Source organism: Hyaena hyaena, unplaced genomic scaffold (assembly GCF_003009895.1).
Source record: "Hyaena hyaena isolate Hyena2069 unplaced genomic scaffold, ASM300989v1 scaffold_254, whole genome shotgun sequence".
NCBI classification, from domain to species: domain Eukaryota; kingdom Metazoa; phylum Chordata; class Mammalia; order Carnivora; family Hyaenidae; genus Hyaena; species Hyaena hyaena.
In genome coordinates this window covers 362,366-379,898 of record NW_024080890.1, presented here as the reverse complement: position 1 = coordinate 379,898, position 17,533 = coordinate 362,366, and the positions used below count along the sequence as shown (strand labels likewise).

Here is a 17,533-nt window from a genome sequence, read left to right as displayed (position 1 = left end):
AGTATTAGCAGACCACATTTTAACGATACACTAAAAGCATCATACACATGATCAAAAGGGATTTATTTCCAGGGTGCAAGGATGGCTCACCGGCCACACATCAGCCCACGTGAGCCACCACAGCGACAGTAGCAGAGCGAAGGATGAAAGTAGACACAGGGAAAGCATCTGGCAAAATTCAACATCCGTTTATCATAAAAAGTCTCAACAAAGTGGATACAGAGGACACATCCCACAGCATAATAAAGGCCACATACGACAAGCCCACAGCTAATGACCTGCTCAGCGGTGAAAAGCTGAAAGCCTTTCCTCTAAGAGCACAAATGACAAGGAGGCTGGCTCTTGTCACTTTTATCCAACTTGGTATTGGAAGTCCTTGCCAGAGCAGTTAGGCAAGAAAAAGTAATAAAAGGCCTCCAGACTGAAGGGAAAGAAGTAAAATGTCTCTGTTTGCAGGGGGCATAATATCTCTACAACTCTAAAGGCTGAATCAAAAAACTTAAATTCATTAAAGTTGCAGGATACAAAATGAATACACAAAAATCTGTTGTGGTTGTGTATACTAATAATGAACTATCAGAAAGAGAAATAAAGAAAGCAATTCTATTTACAGCTGCATCTAGAAGAGTAAAATACCTAGGAATAAATTTAACCAAGGAGGTGACAAACCTATATTTTGAAAACTATAAAACAGATGAACATAAGGGAATATAAAAATATAAAAATAATATAAAAACAAGGAGGGGGACGAAACACAAGAGACTCTTAAATACAGAGAACAAACTGAGGTTTGCTGGAGGGGTTGTGGGTGGGGAGTGGGCTAAATGGGTGGGGGGACATTAAGGAGGACACTTGGGATGAGCACTGGGTGTTCTATGTAAGGGCTGCATCACTGGATTCTACTGCTGAAATCATTATTGCACTAGATGCTAACTACCGTGGATGTAAATTTTAAAATCTCTAAATAAATGAAATTTGAAAAAAAGAAAACTAGAAGACATCGATGAAAGAAATTGAAGAAGATACAAATACATGGAAAGATAATTTGTGCTAGTGGATTGGAAGATTTAATACTATTGAGATATCCGTAACTACCCAAAGCAATATGCAGATTGAGTGTAATCCCTATCAAAACTCCAATGGCACTTTTCATAGACATAGAACAGAGAATCCTAAAATGTGTATGAAAGCACAATAGACCCCAAATACCCACCACTTTCTTGAGAACAAAGCTGTAGGTACCACACTCCCTGACTTGAAAGTATATTACAAAGCTGTTGTTATCAAAACAGTGTGGTATTGGCATAAAAGCACATACACCGATCAGTGGAACAGAATATAAAGCACAGAAATAAATGGAACATGTATATGGTCAGTTTCTGACAGAGGAGCCAGGAATGTGTAATGAAGAAAGGACAGTGTCTTCAAAGAAAAGGTGCTGAAGAAACTGGACGACCACGTGCAAAAGAATGAAGTCCGACCCCTGTCTTTCAGCATCCACAAAAAATTAAAATGGATTAAAAGGGCGCCTGGGGGGCTCAGTCGGTTAAGCGTCCGACTTCGGCTCAGGTCATAATCTCACAGTTCGTGGGTTCGAGGCCACGTCGGGCTCTGTGCTGACAGCTCAGAGCCTGGAGCTGCTTCAGATTCTGTGTCTCCTTCTCACTCTGTCCCTCCCATACTCTCTCTCTCTCTCTCTCTCTCTCTCTCTCTCTCTCAGAAATAAAACATTAAAAAAAATTTTTTTAATGTATTAAAAGCTAGAATGTTAGACCTAAAGCCATAAAACCCCTAGAAGAAAATAGGTGGTGAGCTCCTCAACAGTGGTCTTGGCAATGATTTTATGGATCTGACACCAAAAGCAAACATAAACAAGTGGGACCACATCAAATAAAAAAGCTGCTCTCTGCTCAGCAAAGGCAGCCATCAACAGAGTGGAAAAACAACCCCTACTGAATGGGAGAAAATATTTTCAAATCCTGTATCTGATAAGGTGTTAACACCCAAAATATATAAAGGACTCCTACAACTCAGTGGCAAAAAGCCCCACAACCTGATAAAAATGGGCAGAAGATCTGAATAGACATTTTTCCAGAGAAGACACACTGATGCTCAGCATCGCTAGGCAGGCTGATGGGATGTGGGAGGTGAGGGCGCCCTCATGCACGGCTGGGGCGGGGGGGCCGTGCAGACTGGTGCGGCACCCTGGAGAACAGCATGGATGCCCCCTCAAAACATTAAAAATAGGGGCACCTGGGGGGGTTCAGTCGGTTAAGCATCTGACTTCAGCTCAGATCATGATCTCATGGTTCATGGGCTTGAGCCCCGCGCTGGGCTCTGTGCTGACAGCTCAGAGCCTGGAGCCTGCTTTGGATTCTGTGTGTGTCTCTCTCTCCTCCTTACCTGCTTGTGCTCTGTCTCTCTTTCTCGCTCTCAAAAGTAAATATTAAAAAAAAAACATTAAAAATAGAACTACCCTACAGTCTAGCAATTCCACTTCTGGGCATTTACCCAAAGAAAATGAGAACAGTTACTTGAAAAGGTATCTGCACCCCCGTGTTCGCTGGAGCTTTAGACATGGAAACAACCTCCGTGTCCACTGACGGGTGACCGGACAGAGAAAACATTGCATAGATGCAGCGCGGAACATCACTCACCATAAAAAAGGAAATCTTGCCATTTGCAGCAACGTGGATGGGCCTTGAGGGCACTATGCTGACGGAATAAGTCAGAGAAAGATAAATACCGTCTGATCTCTCTTGTATGTGGATCTAAAAAAAAAAAACCCAAGCTCATAAATACAGAGTGCAGACTAGTGGATGCCAGAGGCAGGGGTGGGGGTGGGCAGAGGCAGGGTGGGAGTGGGCATAGAGAAAAGGGTGAACTGGTTTTTGTTTTTGTTTTTTAGTTTAAATAAGTTGAATCATTTGGGGGAAAAAAAAAAAAAAGACACACGTGCGCAAAACCAGTATGGTAACAGGCTAACGCACACAGTCATTGCAGAGAGATTACGTCAGACTGGTTAGCACCCCGCGGATAATGTTTTAATTTTCATTCCCTGAAACTTTCTTTCCTTATCTGGTAGCAGAGTTGAGGTAAAGGTGACACTTCATTGTGAGGGCGAAACCAGTGCTGGAAGCACACATCTGTAGTCCGTGAAACAAAAGGAAGCGTGAAGCATGGCGTGTGCCCCTGGCGGAGTTATGGGCATGGTCCACACCGCGCCCCCAGCTCACTTGCTTTTCCGTTACACGTTTGCTTGGTGTGGACCGCTGGAATAATCCATCTCCTTTTGTAATCGTGATTGATTATGTCATCTTGACAAAGCACTTGGCTCTAGCCTCCTATGGGTTAAAAGCCACCTTTGGCGTCATGGCCACGTTGGTGCGGAAGAGCGAGGGGGCACTGCTGTCCCTTGCCGTGGCATCCACTCTGGGGCTTTGGAGACCATTCTGGTGACTTATGGACGTTTGGCCGCTTCCATGTTTACGTTTCTTGTCTGTGTGCATAGCTTTACGTTTCCCGTTTGTTCGTGCATCTGCTCACTGCGGGAGTGCTTTCTAAATAAGAAGCACCGAGGCCATCGGGTGTCTAGGAAATTGGGAGCCACTGTGGATCTGGATGCATGGGGTGCTGGCGGCCGTGGTCGTCGCGTGGTCTGAACGTGTGTCCCTCCGTGTCTCCTCAGGTGTCCATTGATTGCCCGTGGTCCATCTACTCCACCGTCATTGCTCTGACATTCAGCGTGCCCTTCAGGACCACACACTCTCTCCTGTCAGCCGGGACTCGGTACAGTGCACTCCAGGCCCTGCTCCCGCCCCTCGCCCACCCTCATGGAGACCCTGGCCCTTCAGAGCTAGGCCTCGGGGGCCCTGGCCGTGTTTACTTTCCCACTGTGACGCCGTCGTCCACTTGTTGAGATTCACAGCGATTCCCTGCGCTCTACGCCGGCCAGTCCGTCCCCACGTGCCCAGCTGCCTCAGAAGTGCCCTTGTGCGGGGAGCCTTTGGGGTGTGGGATCCACGCCAAGTCCCCATTTGATTATTAGATACTTTGCCCTCTCCTGTTCCTCCAGCCAGTGACCCGTTGACAGACGGGCCAATTCTCCTCTAGAAGGTCCTCCATTCTGAGCCTGACCGGTCCCAATCTTGCGGGTTTGGGTGACTAGCTCCTAAGCCAACTGCTAGTTCCCTCTGAGGCTGGGCTTCTCGGCCCCAGCACCCCTGACGCTCGGGTCTGGTAGCTGCTTGTTTTCGGGGGCTGGGGGGGTTCTGCACCGCCCCCCACACCCCAGCTCTCCTGTTCCATGCCCGTGGCCCTCCCCATCCTCCCCACCCCCACCGTGACCACCAGAAGTGTCCCGAGGTGTAGCGCCACGTCCCCCGCAGGAGCACAGCTGCCTGCGGGGGAGAAGCCTCCCGCTCTAGAAGCTGGATTCGATTCTGATTCAGCCACTGGACCAGAGTGCTGGGACGCAGAGCCCTGTGCCCTGTGTCCGCGCCGGAGAGCCTGTCCGGCTGTCCCACCGTTAAGTGGTGACGGGCACACTGCTCCCCGCGCTCAGGGCTGCGTCTGGCCTCTCGTCGTAGAATTCCTTCTGTTTTCGTCCGTTGATGACCTTTGATGACCTTTGCATCATTTGGTAACAACAGCATCCGAACCGCACTTGGAGGGGAAGGTCACGTCAGCGGCCTGCTGGCTTTTCCTTTAAGTTACGAGGAGGGAACTGTGGATGTTCGTGGTCAAGACCCCAGCGCTTCCGGACAGGAGCTGGGTTGCTGTGTTTCAGACCGGCTTTCTCTCCGCGCGCATCAGGGGTCGACGTGAGCCCCGCGCTTAGTTTCTCCGGAGTAACGGGCACCCTTTCCAGCCTGTCTCCCCACGCGTGTGCAGGAAGGCCGGTTACAACCACATGACGACAGTGGATCAGAAACATAACATTCTTTGGCCTGTTTTTCCTCAGAAGTAGCTTGCTTAGGGAGATCGGTTTTGGGGGGACACTTTCCCCCATAAAACCGGAAGTAGAAACCTGTGGGACCCCTGCTTCTTACGTCACAGTGGCCCTTGTTCAGCTCCCCAAGAAGAGCTTCTCTGCAAACCAAAATGCGTTCACTGAAGTTCTTAAGTTTCAAAAGCGTGTTTTGTTTTGTTTTGTTTTGTCTTTCTGTTTTAGGAAGTATGTTCAAGTTTGTGTCCAGAATTTGTCAGAACTTGACTTTGAGCTGTCGGAGGGTAGCCTCGTGGGTCCCGACAGTAGTGCCGACCTGCAGCTGGTGCCGCTGAACACCGAGTCCCCGCAGGTAACAGTTCTCTGGAAGCGAGCTCCCCCCTGCCCCCAGCCGGAAACAGAGTGGGAGCAGGAGTGTGACGGTCATGTCCAGGTTTGGGTGAAGATGCGGTGTGTGTGTAGAGCGAGCCTTGCCACCCAGAGAGGGACGTCCCCAAGACGAGCCCATCTCCCGCTGCTCTGAAACAGCCGCGTTGTCACCGTGGTGTGCATGATGTGTGTTTTGTGGGCTGAGCCGCACAGTGAGTGGATTAGGAAATAGAACGATATCTGTATCTTGGAAGAGAATTAAATTTTCAGCCCCCCTACCGTGGGCACAAAGGCCTGTCCATGCCCAGGGAAGACCTCTCAAGCGTCCGTGTGGCTTCGTTAAGTATCCTGCCTGCGCTCACGCTGCCCGGCTGCTACAGAGTTCAAGGGTTTTCTTAGGGTGTCTGATCTGTAGTGTTTTTGAAGGATCGTTCCCAGCTAACAGTTGGCCCATTTCAGATGCTGGGGGTGTCCCCGTGCTCACGGGCGCTGCTGGCCCTCCATCTAAGTTACTGTTAAAATGCAAAGTAATCGGCCTAAATGTAAAGATGTCCTTTTCCATTGGGTGATGGCATTTCCGAGTTTGGAGATGTAAGAGGTACTGTGTACTGACAAACGTTCTTTAAGTACCATTATGGTCCCCTATGCTGTGAAGCTTCTGGAATCATTGAGAACCTTTGACTCGGCCCAGTCTTCTTGGGGGAAGGAGGGCACCAGGAGGCGGGGCTCCGGCGGCGGCTTGGGGTGCAGTGTCCGCCGCGGTGTGCGTGCACTGACAGTGACTCTTCCTGCAGCGCATCTACAGCAAGCAGTCGGTGTTCTTTGTGTGGGAGCTGAAGTGGACGCGAGAGCCCCCCCCTTCCCTGCGCTGCCATTTCTCTGTTGGATTCTCCCCAGCCTCCGGGGGACGACTCTCCGTCCCCTTAAAGCCGTACACGTACGAATTTCAAGTGGAAAATTTTTTCGTATGTATCGTATTATTTTTTGGTGGGAGCGTGGGGTGGGAAAATGAAAGGTGGCACCATACCCCTTTTAATTTAAAAAAAATCAGATAGAAAAAAGATCTTTCAAAGTGACAGAGCAACAGATCAAGGAAAATAGTTAGCACTTAGAGTAGCTCAGTCGTTGGCAGATTGTATTTGAGACCCATGGTCCCAGTGCAGGCCTGCCGGTGGCCTTCAGGTGAGTGTTGCTGAAGGGCGAAGGCTCCTGATCTCTGTTCCCTTTCCTCTTGCCCACATTCAGAATGTCCTGGAACTATTTCTTAGAGTCCTTTCACCCCGATCCTGGCTGCCTCTCAGGAGTTACTTTATCAAGGCATGTCTTTAGTTTATTTAAAGACAAACTGAAAACATTATGGAAATCGACTTCCTCAGTTTTACCAAGCCGTTCCTGTAACCTGAGCGGGCAGGCGGTGTGGAGCGGGGTCGCCTTGAGTTAGATGAGGGGATTGGTTGTGTTTTCTTCCCTTCGGTGAGACTTGGATTTTGTGTGAGGGAAATCAAAATGCAAATATACAATTTTGTGCTGTTTCTTTTTCCTTTACTCCTGAAGTCGTCAAACGACACTTGGAGGTGTGTTTGTGCGTGTGGCTCTGGATATTATCCGTTTTTTCAAGAACTCCTTTCAGCCAAGAGACTGTTTTATTGCACTGTCTTTATCCGCCTTAGACCTCAGGGTCGTCGCCAGCATGACTCATCTTTTCAGAGCCCTAACAAATGCCTTTTTGGAGTGTTACCAGTGGCTCCACGTCCACTCCCGTGGCGCAGAGCCTGGATGTAGCCTGGCCTGCTTCCCGTGGCGGTAACTCGCCCACCGTCCCGCTGTCGCCTCTGTCTCTCCTGCTTCCTCTCCACACGGAGAGCACGGAGGCGTTTCCGGGGGGTCGCCGTCTGAGAACGCGTCCTCTGAGGCCTGGGAACAGAGACGCCGCTTTCCTTGAGGAAAGCTGTGCTGAGCTGTGTAGTTTACACCCCATGAACTTCACCCATTTGACATGGATGGTTCAGCGCAGTTAGTATGTGGACAGGGCTATGCAGCCATCATCACGGTCACTTTTTTTTTTTTTATGTTTTATTTCTAGGAGAGAGAGATATTTTTTGTTTTGGTGTGTTAGAGAGAGAGGGAGTCACAGACTCCGAAACAGGCTCCAGGCTCTGAGCTGGCAGTCAGCACAGAGCCCGACGCGGGGCTTGAACCCACGAACTGCGAGATCATGACCTAAGCAAAAGTCAGACTCAACTGACTAAGCCACCCAGGCGCCCCTCTTTTTGTTTTTTAAACGTTTATCTTGAGAGCGAGAATGAGAACATGAGCAGGGGAGGAGCAGAGACAGAACCTAAAGCAGGCTTCCACACTCCACGTGGAGCCCGATGTGGAGCTCGATCTCACAACCCTGGGATGTGACCTGAGCCAGAATCCAGAGTCAGATGCGCACCTGACTGAGCCAGCCAGACGCCCCTGGAAAGTCTGTTCTTTCCCCATTGGACGGCCTTGGCACCCTTGTCGCGGTCAGTGGGCCACACGTGGGGGAGTTTGTAGGCCCTGACTGCTGCCGCAGGGGCAGGGAAGTGTCTCAGGCCCGCTTCTGTCCTAGGCCTCCCCCCCGGCCTCCCAGCCACGCTCCCCCGTCCCACGTGGCGGCAGAAGGCAGCGCTGGCGGGCGCGCACTTGGCACACTCCGCCTCGTCATCCCGTGTCTCCGGGCTCCCTTCCGAGCCCCGAGCAGAGCTCACCCTGCCTCTCCTGAGCTCGCAGACGGTGCAGGCCGGCGGGGCGCTCCTCGGGGCCAGGAGGCTGGGGGTCAGCCCCGCTAGCGCCGCCTGCCTTCTCTGCTCCTTCACCCGCCGGCCCCCCTTCGTCCCCCGGGACTCGGATGCTTCTCCTCCAAGCCCTGGGGTCGCACCCCGGCCATCGGCCATCGTCTGTAGGCAGCCGATCCCCTCAGATCCTAGGAGCCTGTCCCGCCCCAGGTGGACGTGATTGGGTGTTTGGCGGGAAAGTCCCCGAGCAGCGCCCGCCTCGGGCTCCCGGTCAGCCTTGTGGGCTCCCGGAGAAATGTTTTACTTTGGCAATAGGCCTTTTAAAATTCTAAAATCTATGTTCTTCCAACGCTTTACAGTACCCACAGAGCACTTTTGAATCGAGTTATGCCTTAATTATTTCACGCATGTTAGGACTTTGGAAAACTGACGCTTGCTGGGTGTAGCACAGAGCAGGGATGGTGAGCCCTGGCCCCACAGAAGAGCACGAGAAAGGGCAGAGACGTTGGCACTCACAGGCCCTGGGGGAAGCCCCTGGCGCTCCGTGAGGGCCACGCGGGGAGGCACAGGCGGGGTGCAGACCGCAGCGGCCGGGTGTGAGCCTGTGTCCGGGGCTGGGGCTCCTGGACCGGTCAGTTCACACTCGGGAGTGCGTCTCGGGAGGCCTGGGGGGCTCTTACCTAAGGGGCACGCGAGGGGAAGACGCCGGGAGGCGGGGCGGCGTGCTGGGGAAACCCTGTCCGGAACTTCTGTCGCTCGTCACCCTGTGGCTGTCATCGGGGGCGTGCGCTTGCCTGAGGGGCCCGTGTCCAAGCAGGGCCCCCGCGCGCTACTTGAACGAACAGAATGATCGCCGACAATGCCCCAAGGAGAACGCACACCTTCTGAAGGGCAGCCACCAGCCTGCGTGGTGCCGGCTCCGGGTCCTCGCGTGTCCTGGGCGGTGAGAGTGTCGGCGGTGTGAACGGGCGTGGCTGCTGGGTGAGGGGGTCGTGGCAGAGAAGGGAACGTTTGGGCAGAGGTAGCTGTGCGCGGTGGGAGCAGGGAAGGGGCGTTCCCTCGGCCTGTGGTGGTTCTGGCGCCACGTCTGTAGGAGGGTGTCCAGGGTTTTCAGGTGCAGGGGGGCGAAGGGACGGGTTCTCTGGAATTTGCCTTCGATGTCCCAGGCAGAGAAATGAATGTCGATCCACCGAGAGAACGCAAATGCAGCCAAAAGTGATAATCTTGAATCTGGGTGACAGGCACACAGAGCCACGGGCCTGTCCTTGCCACCGTCATGCAGGCTTGAAAATGGCCAGCACTGGGGCGCCTGGGGGGCTCAGTCGGTTATGTGCCCAACTCTTGATTTCGGCTCAGGTCATGACCTCGCGGCTCTTGGGATTGAGCCCCGCCTTGGGCTCTGTGCTGACAGCACTGAGCCTGTTGGGGTTCTCGCTCTCTTTCTGTCTTTCTCTCCCTTTGCCATTCCCCTGCTTGCCCTCTTTCAAAAATAGACAAACACCTAAAAAAAGAGAGAGAGAGACTGAGGTGGCTGCGGTGGGGACCAAGCAGGCCGTCCCTCCAGGTGGTGGCTCAGGGGCCAAGGCGCGGCTCTCCTGGCTGACTCCGCAGAGCCCCGGGCCCGCCCCTCCCCTCCTCCTCCGTGTCTGTGCGCAGCCCTGCGTGGCCTCGAATAGCATTTCTTCAGCTTGCTTCTGCATCTGTGCTCTCTCTCTCTCGCCCAGACTTTGTATAACGTGAGAGCGGAGATACTGCCCCCGTCGGGAATGGAGCACTGTAGGACGGGCTCGCTCTGCTCCTTGGAGGTGACCATCACGCGGCTCTCAGACCTCCTGGAGGTGGATAAGGACGAGGCGCTGACTGAGTCCGACGAGTACTTTTCCACCAAGCTCATGTATGAAGGTAGGTCTGGGTGCGCCCCTTTCTCTAACCATGGGTGCCAACTCATTGCTTGATGGGATGGTGCCCTCCCTTTCTCAAATGTAGTGTGCCTTGTCTGAAGAGAGAATGTTCTAGAATCAAAAAGCTCATTTGCATGTTTCATCGTACAGCATGTTCCTAGGCTGGCAGGATGTTGGACTTGGTTTTTGGGGAGTCATTCTTGCTACGGGTATTTTTGGGCAGTCGCCGGGCTCAGTGCTGAGAACTGGGGCCTCCTAGAGCCGCCGTCCCTCTGCCGGGAGTCCGGTCTTCCCCGACCATGGAAGCAGGGCCGGAAGTCCGGCGCTCAGCAGCCATGCGGCCTGGAGGCCCATCTCTGCCGGCTCCCCTCTGGCCTCCCGGCATCCCCTGCTCCGTCCCCACCTGACGCTGGCCCCCGCCTGGGCTCCCCGCCTCACTGACTCCCCCCGAAGCCCCCTCTCCGGCACCCCCACCTCCCCTGGGGCTGCTTCCTCAGCAGTTCTCTGTGTGAGGTGTTGGGACCTTTTACGCTCTGAAAAGTGGTTGAGGAGCTGAACGTTTCTGTGTTTAGTCACTTAGCAAATAGCATGACATCACATGACCTCATGCTGGAGAACAGCCACTTTCCAACATAAGACAGAGAAGAGGGCCGCCTGGGTCTGACCTCAGCTCAGGCCACGGTGTCACGGTTTGTGGGTTCCAGCCCTGCGTTGGGCTCCACACTGACAGTGCAGAGCCAGCTTGGGACTCTTTCTCTCTGTGCCCCTCCCCTTCTCGTGCTCTCTTACTCTCAAAACAAATAAACTAAAAGAAAAGAGAAGAATGACATTAACTTGAGTCCTTTCAAACCCCTCTGATCCCGGGTTCCACGGAGGCACCCGAGTCTCCCTCTCCGCTGGTGCGGCTCCGTGTCATGCCGGCGGGAGCACGGGGAGGCTCCAGGCTCGCCGATCTGTGGTCGGTGCAGGGCGGTGGATGGAAGCAGCCTTCTCATGACCGTGGCTGCTCCTCTGTGATACGTCACCAGAGCGGGACAGGGCCCGGGCCTTCAGGGGCCGGTTACCGGCTGGAATCTGAAATCAGGTGAATGAGCTTTCCGTACTCAGTTCCTTTAAATCGTTTCACCTGGCTTGTGGTTTGACTTTCTTTTTTCTTTTTTTTGAGTGGGAGAGGGAGAGAGAGCGAGAGTGCATTAGTGGGGGGGGGGGGGGTTGGGGGCAGTTGGGGGGGAGAGAGAGATGGAGAGAGAGAGAGAGAGGGAGAGAGAGAGAGGGAGAGAGAGAGAGTCCTGAGCAGGCTCCATGTCCAGCGCAGAGCCCAACACGGGACTCTGTCTCACAACTGTGAGATCCAGACCTGAGCTGAAGTCAAGAGACAGATGCTTAGCCGACTGAGCCCCCAGGCGCCCTGGCGTCTGGGTTGAAAGCTCTCCTACCCAGGCAGCATGTTGTGGCCCCCTGGCTCAGTCACGTGGGAAGCGTGCTTCCTGCCGGATGCAGATCTTGCACGTACGTAGTGTACCGTCTTGTTGCACAGTATCACACAGCCGCGTCCACTTCCAGCTCCCGCTGAGCTCCTCAGGGTGGCCTGGGTCCCGGCACGCTGCCAGGATCCCAGTGGCAAGGCCACGTTGTCCAAAATCCTAACTTTGATCAGGGTTTCAGATTGTGTCGGCGGCAACTTTGACGTGACAGGCTCCCGCCGTTCATTTTCGAGACAGCATCTGCCAGATCCCCCAGACCCGAACGGCTGCGCTGATGCAGCCCCGGTGGCCTGTGCCCGGCGCCTGTGTGCACGAGGCCGAGGGGGCGCGGACCTCTTTTTAATGTTTTGCAACTCCTTGTGAGTCTGTAACCATTTCGAGTTAAAGTTAAAAAAATGTTTGCTTAAGGGTTGCATTTAGTACAACTAATTTTGACTGCTTCGTGAAGGACACGCTTAAGTAAAACTGGTGGTTTTTATCCCCAAATGTGTGGCGTTGAGGGGCCCGCGGCCACGACTCTCTGTGCACTGGGGCCTCGGTTCCCGCTCGGCCCTGCGGTCCTGCCCGCCTAGCGCGCAGGGTGACACGGGGGGAAAGGCGGGAGTGTGAAGGCAGCGTTGGCCCCGTGCTGCCCTGGGGACACACGCGGAACCGCTCCCACGTGTGTCCGTCCCACATGCGGCTGCAGCCTCTGCGTGTCCTTTGGTACCACTTGTCCCCAGAAGCCCCCACCCCCATCTGTAGGCAGCCTGCCCTCTGCTGCCCCTTGGCTGCTTGTGAAGCTTCTAGTCCTTGAACCTTCTGGGCTCCTCCTTCGTGTCCCCTTACAGAGGGGACTCTGTGACCTCTCTGCAGAGTCATCTGCTTCTTGAAGACAAGGCTCCTATCCTGTTTACCTTTGAATGCCTGCCCAGCTAAGTACTTAACGTTGCACTCAGTGGCATCACGTTTGTGCTGTGATGGTGCTGATAAAATGCCGTACGCGAAGGCTCCCCGATGGTGGAAGTGCCCTCCGTGCGTCTCTTCCCCTCCCGCCGGGAGGCTGCTCTGAGCGGCAGAGCTGGGATCGGGACCCTGGTCTGATGCCAACCACGTACCAGCCGAACTGGCATCCTGCCCTGCCCGCTTCCAAGTTTACTGGCCGGGACGCCCACACTCTTAGGCCTGATGCACACAGCTGTCACGTGAGATGGAGTCGCTGTTCATTTATTAACTTGAGAAAAAAGTGGTTTTCCCTGTGCGCCTGACATGTATTTTAGTTCTTGAGCCATATGTGTTTCACGTTCAGGTGCAGCTGGGAGATGTAAGGTATAGAATGTATCTGGTTTGGGACCTTACGCTCTGGAGTGGGGGGACTGTCGATGGCCTTATTTTGCGGTGGATGCCGATGCTCTTACCGGGGAAAAACCGGTGCTCTCCATCTGCGTTTCAGTGGTCGACAACAGTAGCAATTGGGCGGTGTGTGGGAAAAGTTCTGGCGTCATCTCCATGCCCGTGGCCGCCCGGGCCACTCACCGCGTCCACATGGAGGTGATGCCCCTCTTTGCCGGTTACCTGCCCCTTCCCGACGTCAGGCTCTTCAAGTACCTCCCCCACCACTCGGCGCACTCCTCACAGCTGGACGCTGGTAAGGACTCGAAGGTGGGGCGCGCTCGCTGTGGGAGCGGAGCCGCGTCTGTGCAGGGAGGTGGGACCCTCCGCTCGCAGGGACGGGCTTGCCCTTCAGCCGCGTGTGTTCGGTGGCAGCGGAGCCGAACCAGAAACCGGGTCGGGGTTACGGGCCATAGGCACCTACTCCGACGCTGGGTCCCCTTTAGAGGGTTGCCTCATTTAACGTTGTCTTGCACGGAAGGTCGGCTTAGGCGCTTGCTGCTCCCCGGGCGGGGGCGGTCCCCGTAGCGGCCACCCGCCTCACCTGCTGTGCGTTCTGCAGATAGCTGGATAGAGAGCGACGGGCTGTCGGTGGACAAGCACGTGGACGACCAGCCGGACGGCGGCAGGAGCAGGGCCGGCGCGCACCCGGCCCCCGGCGGCGAGCACAGAGGCCTGCCCATGCCCCGGCTGCAGGCGCTGCCGCCCGGCCAGGTCGTCAACGCCAGCGTGGGCGCGCAGGTGCTGGTCGTCCCCAGCAGAGACGACCACGTTCTCGAAGTCAGTGTCACGTGACCACGCCCTGGGCCAGCGCGCGCCCTGCGCTCGGAGGGGTCCCGGCTCCGCTGCTCCCCGTCGCCACATCCTAGCGCTCACCAGCCTCCTGGGGTCCTGCCTGGCCTGGGCGCGTCCGGGAACGTCCGTGCGCGGCGGGTCGACTGGGTTACGACGTCATCTCTGTGTTGTCAGTGGTTATTTCTTTTTCCCTCCCTGTCCCTGTGCTGGCGCCTCCGGTGTTTGCCTAGACCCCACCCCCGCCAGCCCCTCCCTGTCGTGGAAGGTCTGTGCCCTGCTCTGTCGCCCGGCGGCCTCCCCGTCCGCTGGTTCCTTACTCAGGCCGTGCGCCTTCCAGGGAGACACGCGGCCGCCCTCGCCGGCTCAGCAGTGACCTGTGTGTGCCTCTCTGGGCGCACGGCTGCCCTCTTCCTGGGCCAGGTGGATTTGTAAGTCTCCTGCGGGACAAAACACCGTCCTTTACCCTGCTGAGTTGTGCTATTCTAGAATAACACCCTTTGAGGGCAGGTCAGCGAGGCTGAGGGCTGGGGTGGGGAGGGAACAGAGCCCCTCCTGGAGCCTCCATTAACTGGAGCCATTTTAAGGTACTTTGGGGAGACTAGACCAGGGCCTAAGGGACAACTTGGTATTGAAATAGTTTAGGAATAAACGTTTCTGGAACCCCTTTCCCCCATGATATTGATTGAATATCATATGCACTTGGAATTAAATATGTATTTATTTTTATTATCATATATGTGGGGGTTGATATGTTGTTTTCTTCTCACCTTTTGAGTCTTGACATGTCATCGTCACTGTGTAATCAATACTTTTCTTTTGCACCTTAAGTCCTAGAGATTAAGAGGCCCCAGTGGGGCCTGGAGGGGCCCTGTGCTTCTAGCCTGGTTGTGGGAACGACGGAAGTCTTGGAATGTTCTCTGCTGGTCCACTAAAATTGCAGTCATAACCGTTACCAATGGATTAATTTGCTCTCGGTTGTAAATTTAATTGTATATATGGTTGATTTATTATTTTTAAAAGTATGAACTAACGGATGTAAGTTTATGTAGAAGTTGCACCAAAAATCAAGGACAAAATAAATGTGTGTTTGTTTTTACTGGTGTGAGAGTCACAGCTTGTAAATAAGTGTTGGCTGTATGAACCCTTTTCCAGCTCGCCAAAGCAATGTATTTTTGTACGTAAGAGATAGAGAACTCCTACTTCCCTGGGAAAGCGTGGTCGGAATGGAGCCCGAGCAGCCTGGTGCAGAAATGGGGTGCAGTCAGGCCCAGAGGGGCGGCGTCACGTAAACAAGCCGGAGAGAAGAGGGGCCTGCTTGTCACCTGCCGGAGGAGGCTGGAGGAGGCTGGCCTTGCGGGGCTGGGGGCACTTGGGGCGGCGGGGGAGAAGGGCAGCTCAGAGTCCTTGTTCCCGCGCTTCTGTGGCTGGTCTTTCAGCTCACTCGGCAAATAAGGTGGTGTGACTCCCACGCGCCCCACCCCGCGTCTTTTCATTTACAGAAATTGGAGCCGTGTAAAGAAGATCAATATTTGTGAGTTTAATTAAACTTTTCAGAAATTCATCTTCCCTAGGTGCACTTTAAAACTAATCAACTTGATCAACTAGTTAGGCAAATTAAAACTTCAGAGTCTAATGAAAGCTTAAGGTTTCTAAAATAAGTTCATTTTGTTGTAAAAATTGACAATTGTCCTAAAGATCTGCCAAGCCCTGTGGATGAAGAGATGTTTGAGATGTGATTCCACCAGAAACACCTCGCGTGGTCAGTCTCGGAGCCTCCGTGCCTAATGCGGCTTTCACTCTACCCTCTGGAATGGGGGACGTGTGATTCGATGATTACCTTATTTCTGTTTGAGTGTGTGTGTGTGTGTGTGTGTGTGTTCTAATCCCAGGATGAAATTATCTAATTACATAATATATTTAGAGGGAGAAAATGAAGGGGAAATCCAAAATGTTCATGGGCTTCTTACTGTCCTCAATTTGTATGGGATAAAATTTATTGGAGGTTTGGTTCCCCCCCACCCCCCGCAATTACCCAAGAGATCTGTTGCAACCCGTTACAAGGGTGCCTCTGTTTTTATTTTGTTTTGTTTTACACAAAAGAAAAATGTCATCTAAACCTTTTTTTTCTTGAAGACAGTAATTCGATTTTTATTGTGTTTAAAATAAGGCATATGTGTTTGCGACAGGCTGGTTTTGTTAGTAAAGGTGTAGCAGCTGTTAAATAATCGTGAAGCCGGATATGGAATGTGCATCTAAAAAGCAGAATATGCAGCCGTTTTACAAATCTCTGTGGAACATGTAAATACTAGCAAGTGGAAAAGGAAATAAGTTATAATTTTGGTGAATTTCATGGGGTTTCCTATGACTGGAAAAGTTATAACTTCTGAGCTAATGTGGAAATTGTTGTATTTAATCTGAAAATGACTATTACCTACAGTCCATTGTCAGCACAGCCGGTCGTGGGTTGGATTCTTACATTAGGAAATCTTGGTCGATATCCCATAGTTAGTAGAGAAAATACACACAGGCTTCTGTCCAATTCTTCCTTAGTGTTTAAGATTGAGTTATAAAATGAAACACTCTGGATGTGTGCACTAAATGAAAAGTATACTACTTTTTAAAGAACCAACTACGCTGATCTGAGTGGTTTGCAGTCAATGTGATCTTTAAAATAAACCCTACATGATTGTGGAATTTGATTTTTCATGAAAGTGCCCCCTTTCTCTAAATTTATTCATCATATATGTCAGGCTGTAAGACCCTAAAGTATCATTAATACAATTTGCTGGGATTCCGTGAATGGAAAAGGTGGCAAGCTGGTGACTTTGACACTGCAGGTATTAATTCCATTTTCATGGTTTACTACGAGAGTCATTTTTCACATTATTCTGTAACATATTGTTAGACTAAAACCATTGTATTAAGACTGTTTAAAATGTAAGCATTATAATTCTGAAAATACAGATTTTAAGAAGAAACTTTGCTGTTTTGAACTTCATTCTTTTGCTGAGGAGCAGAAAGTTGAGCGTGTGAAGTTAAAGAATTTTCTGGTGTTCTCTCCCTAATCCTTGTTCCTGACTCGAAGCATAAATTATTTGCCTTGTGGGGAGCATTAGGGATTTTTTTCGTAATTCATTACCCAATAGCCCACAGGAACAAAGACATTTGAGTCTTCAGGGCTTGGGTTTTTGGTTTTTATTTATTTTTTTTTTGTAAATCTATCTGCCAGTCGCGTTAACTGTGACGTTTGGGTAGCATCGCTAGTACAAGTGTTTTAGTTTACTCAGCCTCCTTGTTTTTGGTCTCCCCATTCATAATGCAGAGCTTAAATAAGAAGTGCCTCACCCACTCAGGGTGTGAGCCTTCTGGGCAGCGGCGCCAGCGGGCCCAAGGCCAGAGCCCCAGCCCTGCTCTGTGCCCGCAGGCGCAGGGCTCCGGCGCGGGGGGCGGGGCCTGCAGACTAGAACGTTGTCGGGAAGGGGGCGGGGCCCGCGGGCTGGGACTCCGCCTAAGGGAGGAGCAGGGGCGGGGCCTGCGGGCTGGGCTCGGCCTGGGGGAGGGGCTGGGCGGGGCCCGCGGGCTGGGACTCCGCCTCGGGAAAGGCGTGGGCGGGGCTCAGCCTCGGGAAGGAACGGAGCAGGGCCTTGGGGGAGAGGACTCTGCCGGGGTGACGGCGTGGTTCTCGGGCTCCGGCTCCGCCTCGGGGAGGAGTCGGGGGTGGGGCCCAAGTGCTGGAACTCCTCCTCGTTGCGAAACGGGAACGGGCCTGCGGGCTGGGACTCCGCCTGGGGGAGGAGGGGGCGTGGCCTGCGGGCTGGGACTCCGCCTCGGGAAGAGGGGGCGTGGCCTGCGGGCTGGGCTCCGTCTCGGGCGGCACCGTCCCTCCCGGTCGCCTGGGGGCGC

At 53.2% G+C, this 17,533-nt stretch overlaps 1 protein-coding gene across 1 annotated transcript in view; it reads left to right on the top strand.

Annotated features, from left to right (window-relative positions):
* Positions 1-16,608, top strand: part of TRAPPC10 (trafficking protein particle complex 10) — an 85,251-nt gene extending 68,643 nt beyond the window's left edge. The window contains exons 22-27 of the mRNA XM_039245455.1: positions 3,689-3,789; positions 5,174-5,300; positions 6,112-6,282; positions 9,804-9,981; positions 12,897-13,091; positions 13,398-16,608. Coding sequence (XP_039101386.1) covers positions 3,689-3,789; positions 5,174-5,300; positions 6,112-6,282; positions 9,804-9,981; positions 12,897-13,091; positions 13,398-13,630 — 1,005 coding nt within the window. The 3' untranslated portion in view covers positions 13,631-16,608. The remainder of the gene's footprint in view (positions 1-3,688; positions 3,790-5,173; positions 5,301-6,111; positions 6,283-9,803; positions 9,982-12,896; positions 13,092-13,397) is intronic.
* The last annotated feature ends 925 nt before the right edge of the window (positions 16,609-17,533 follow it).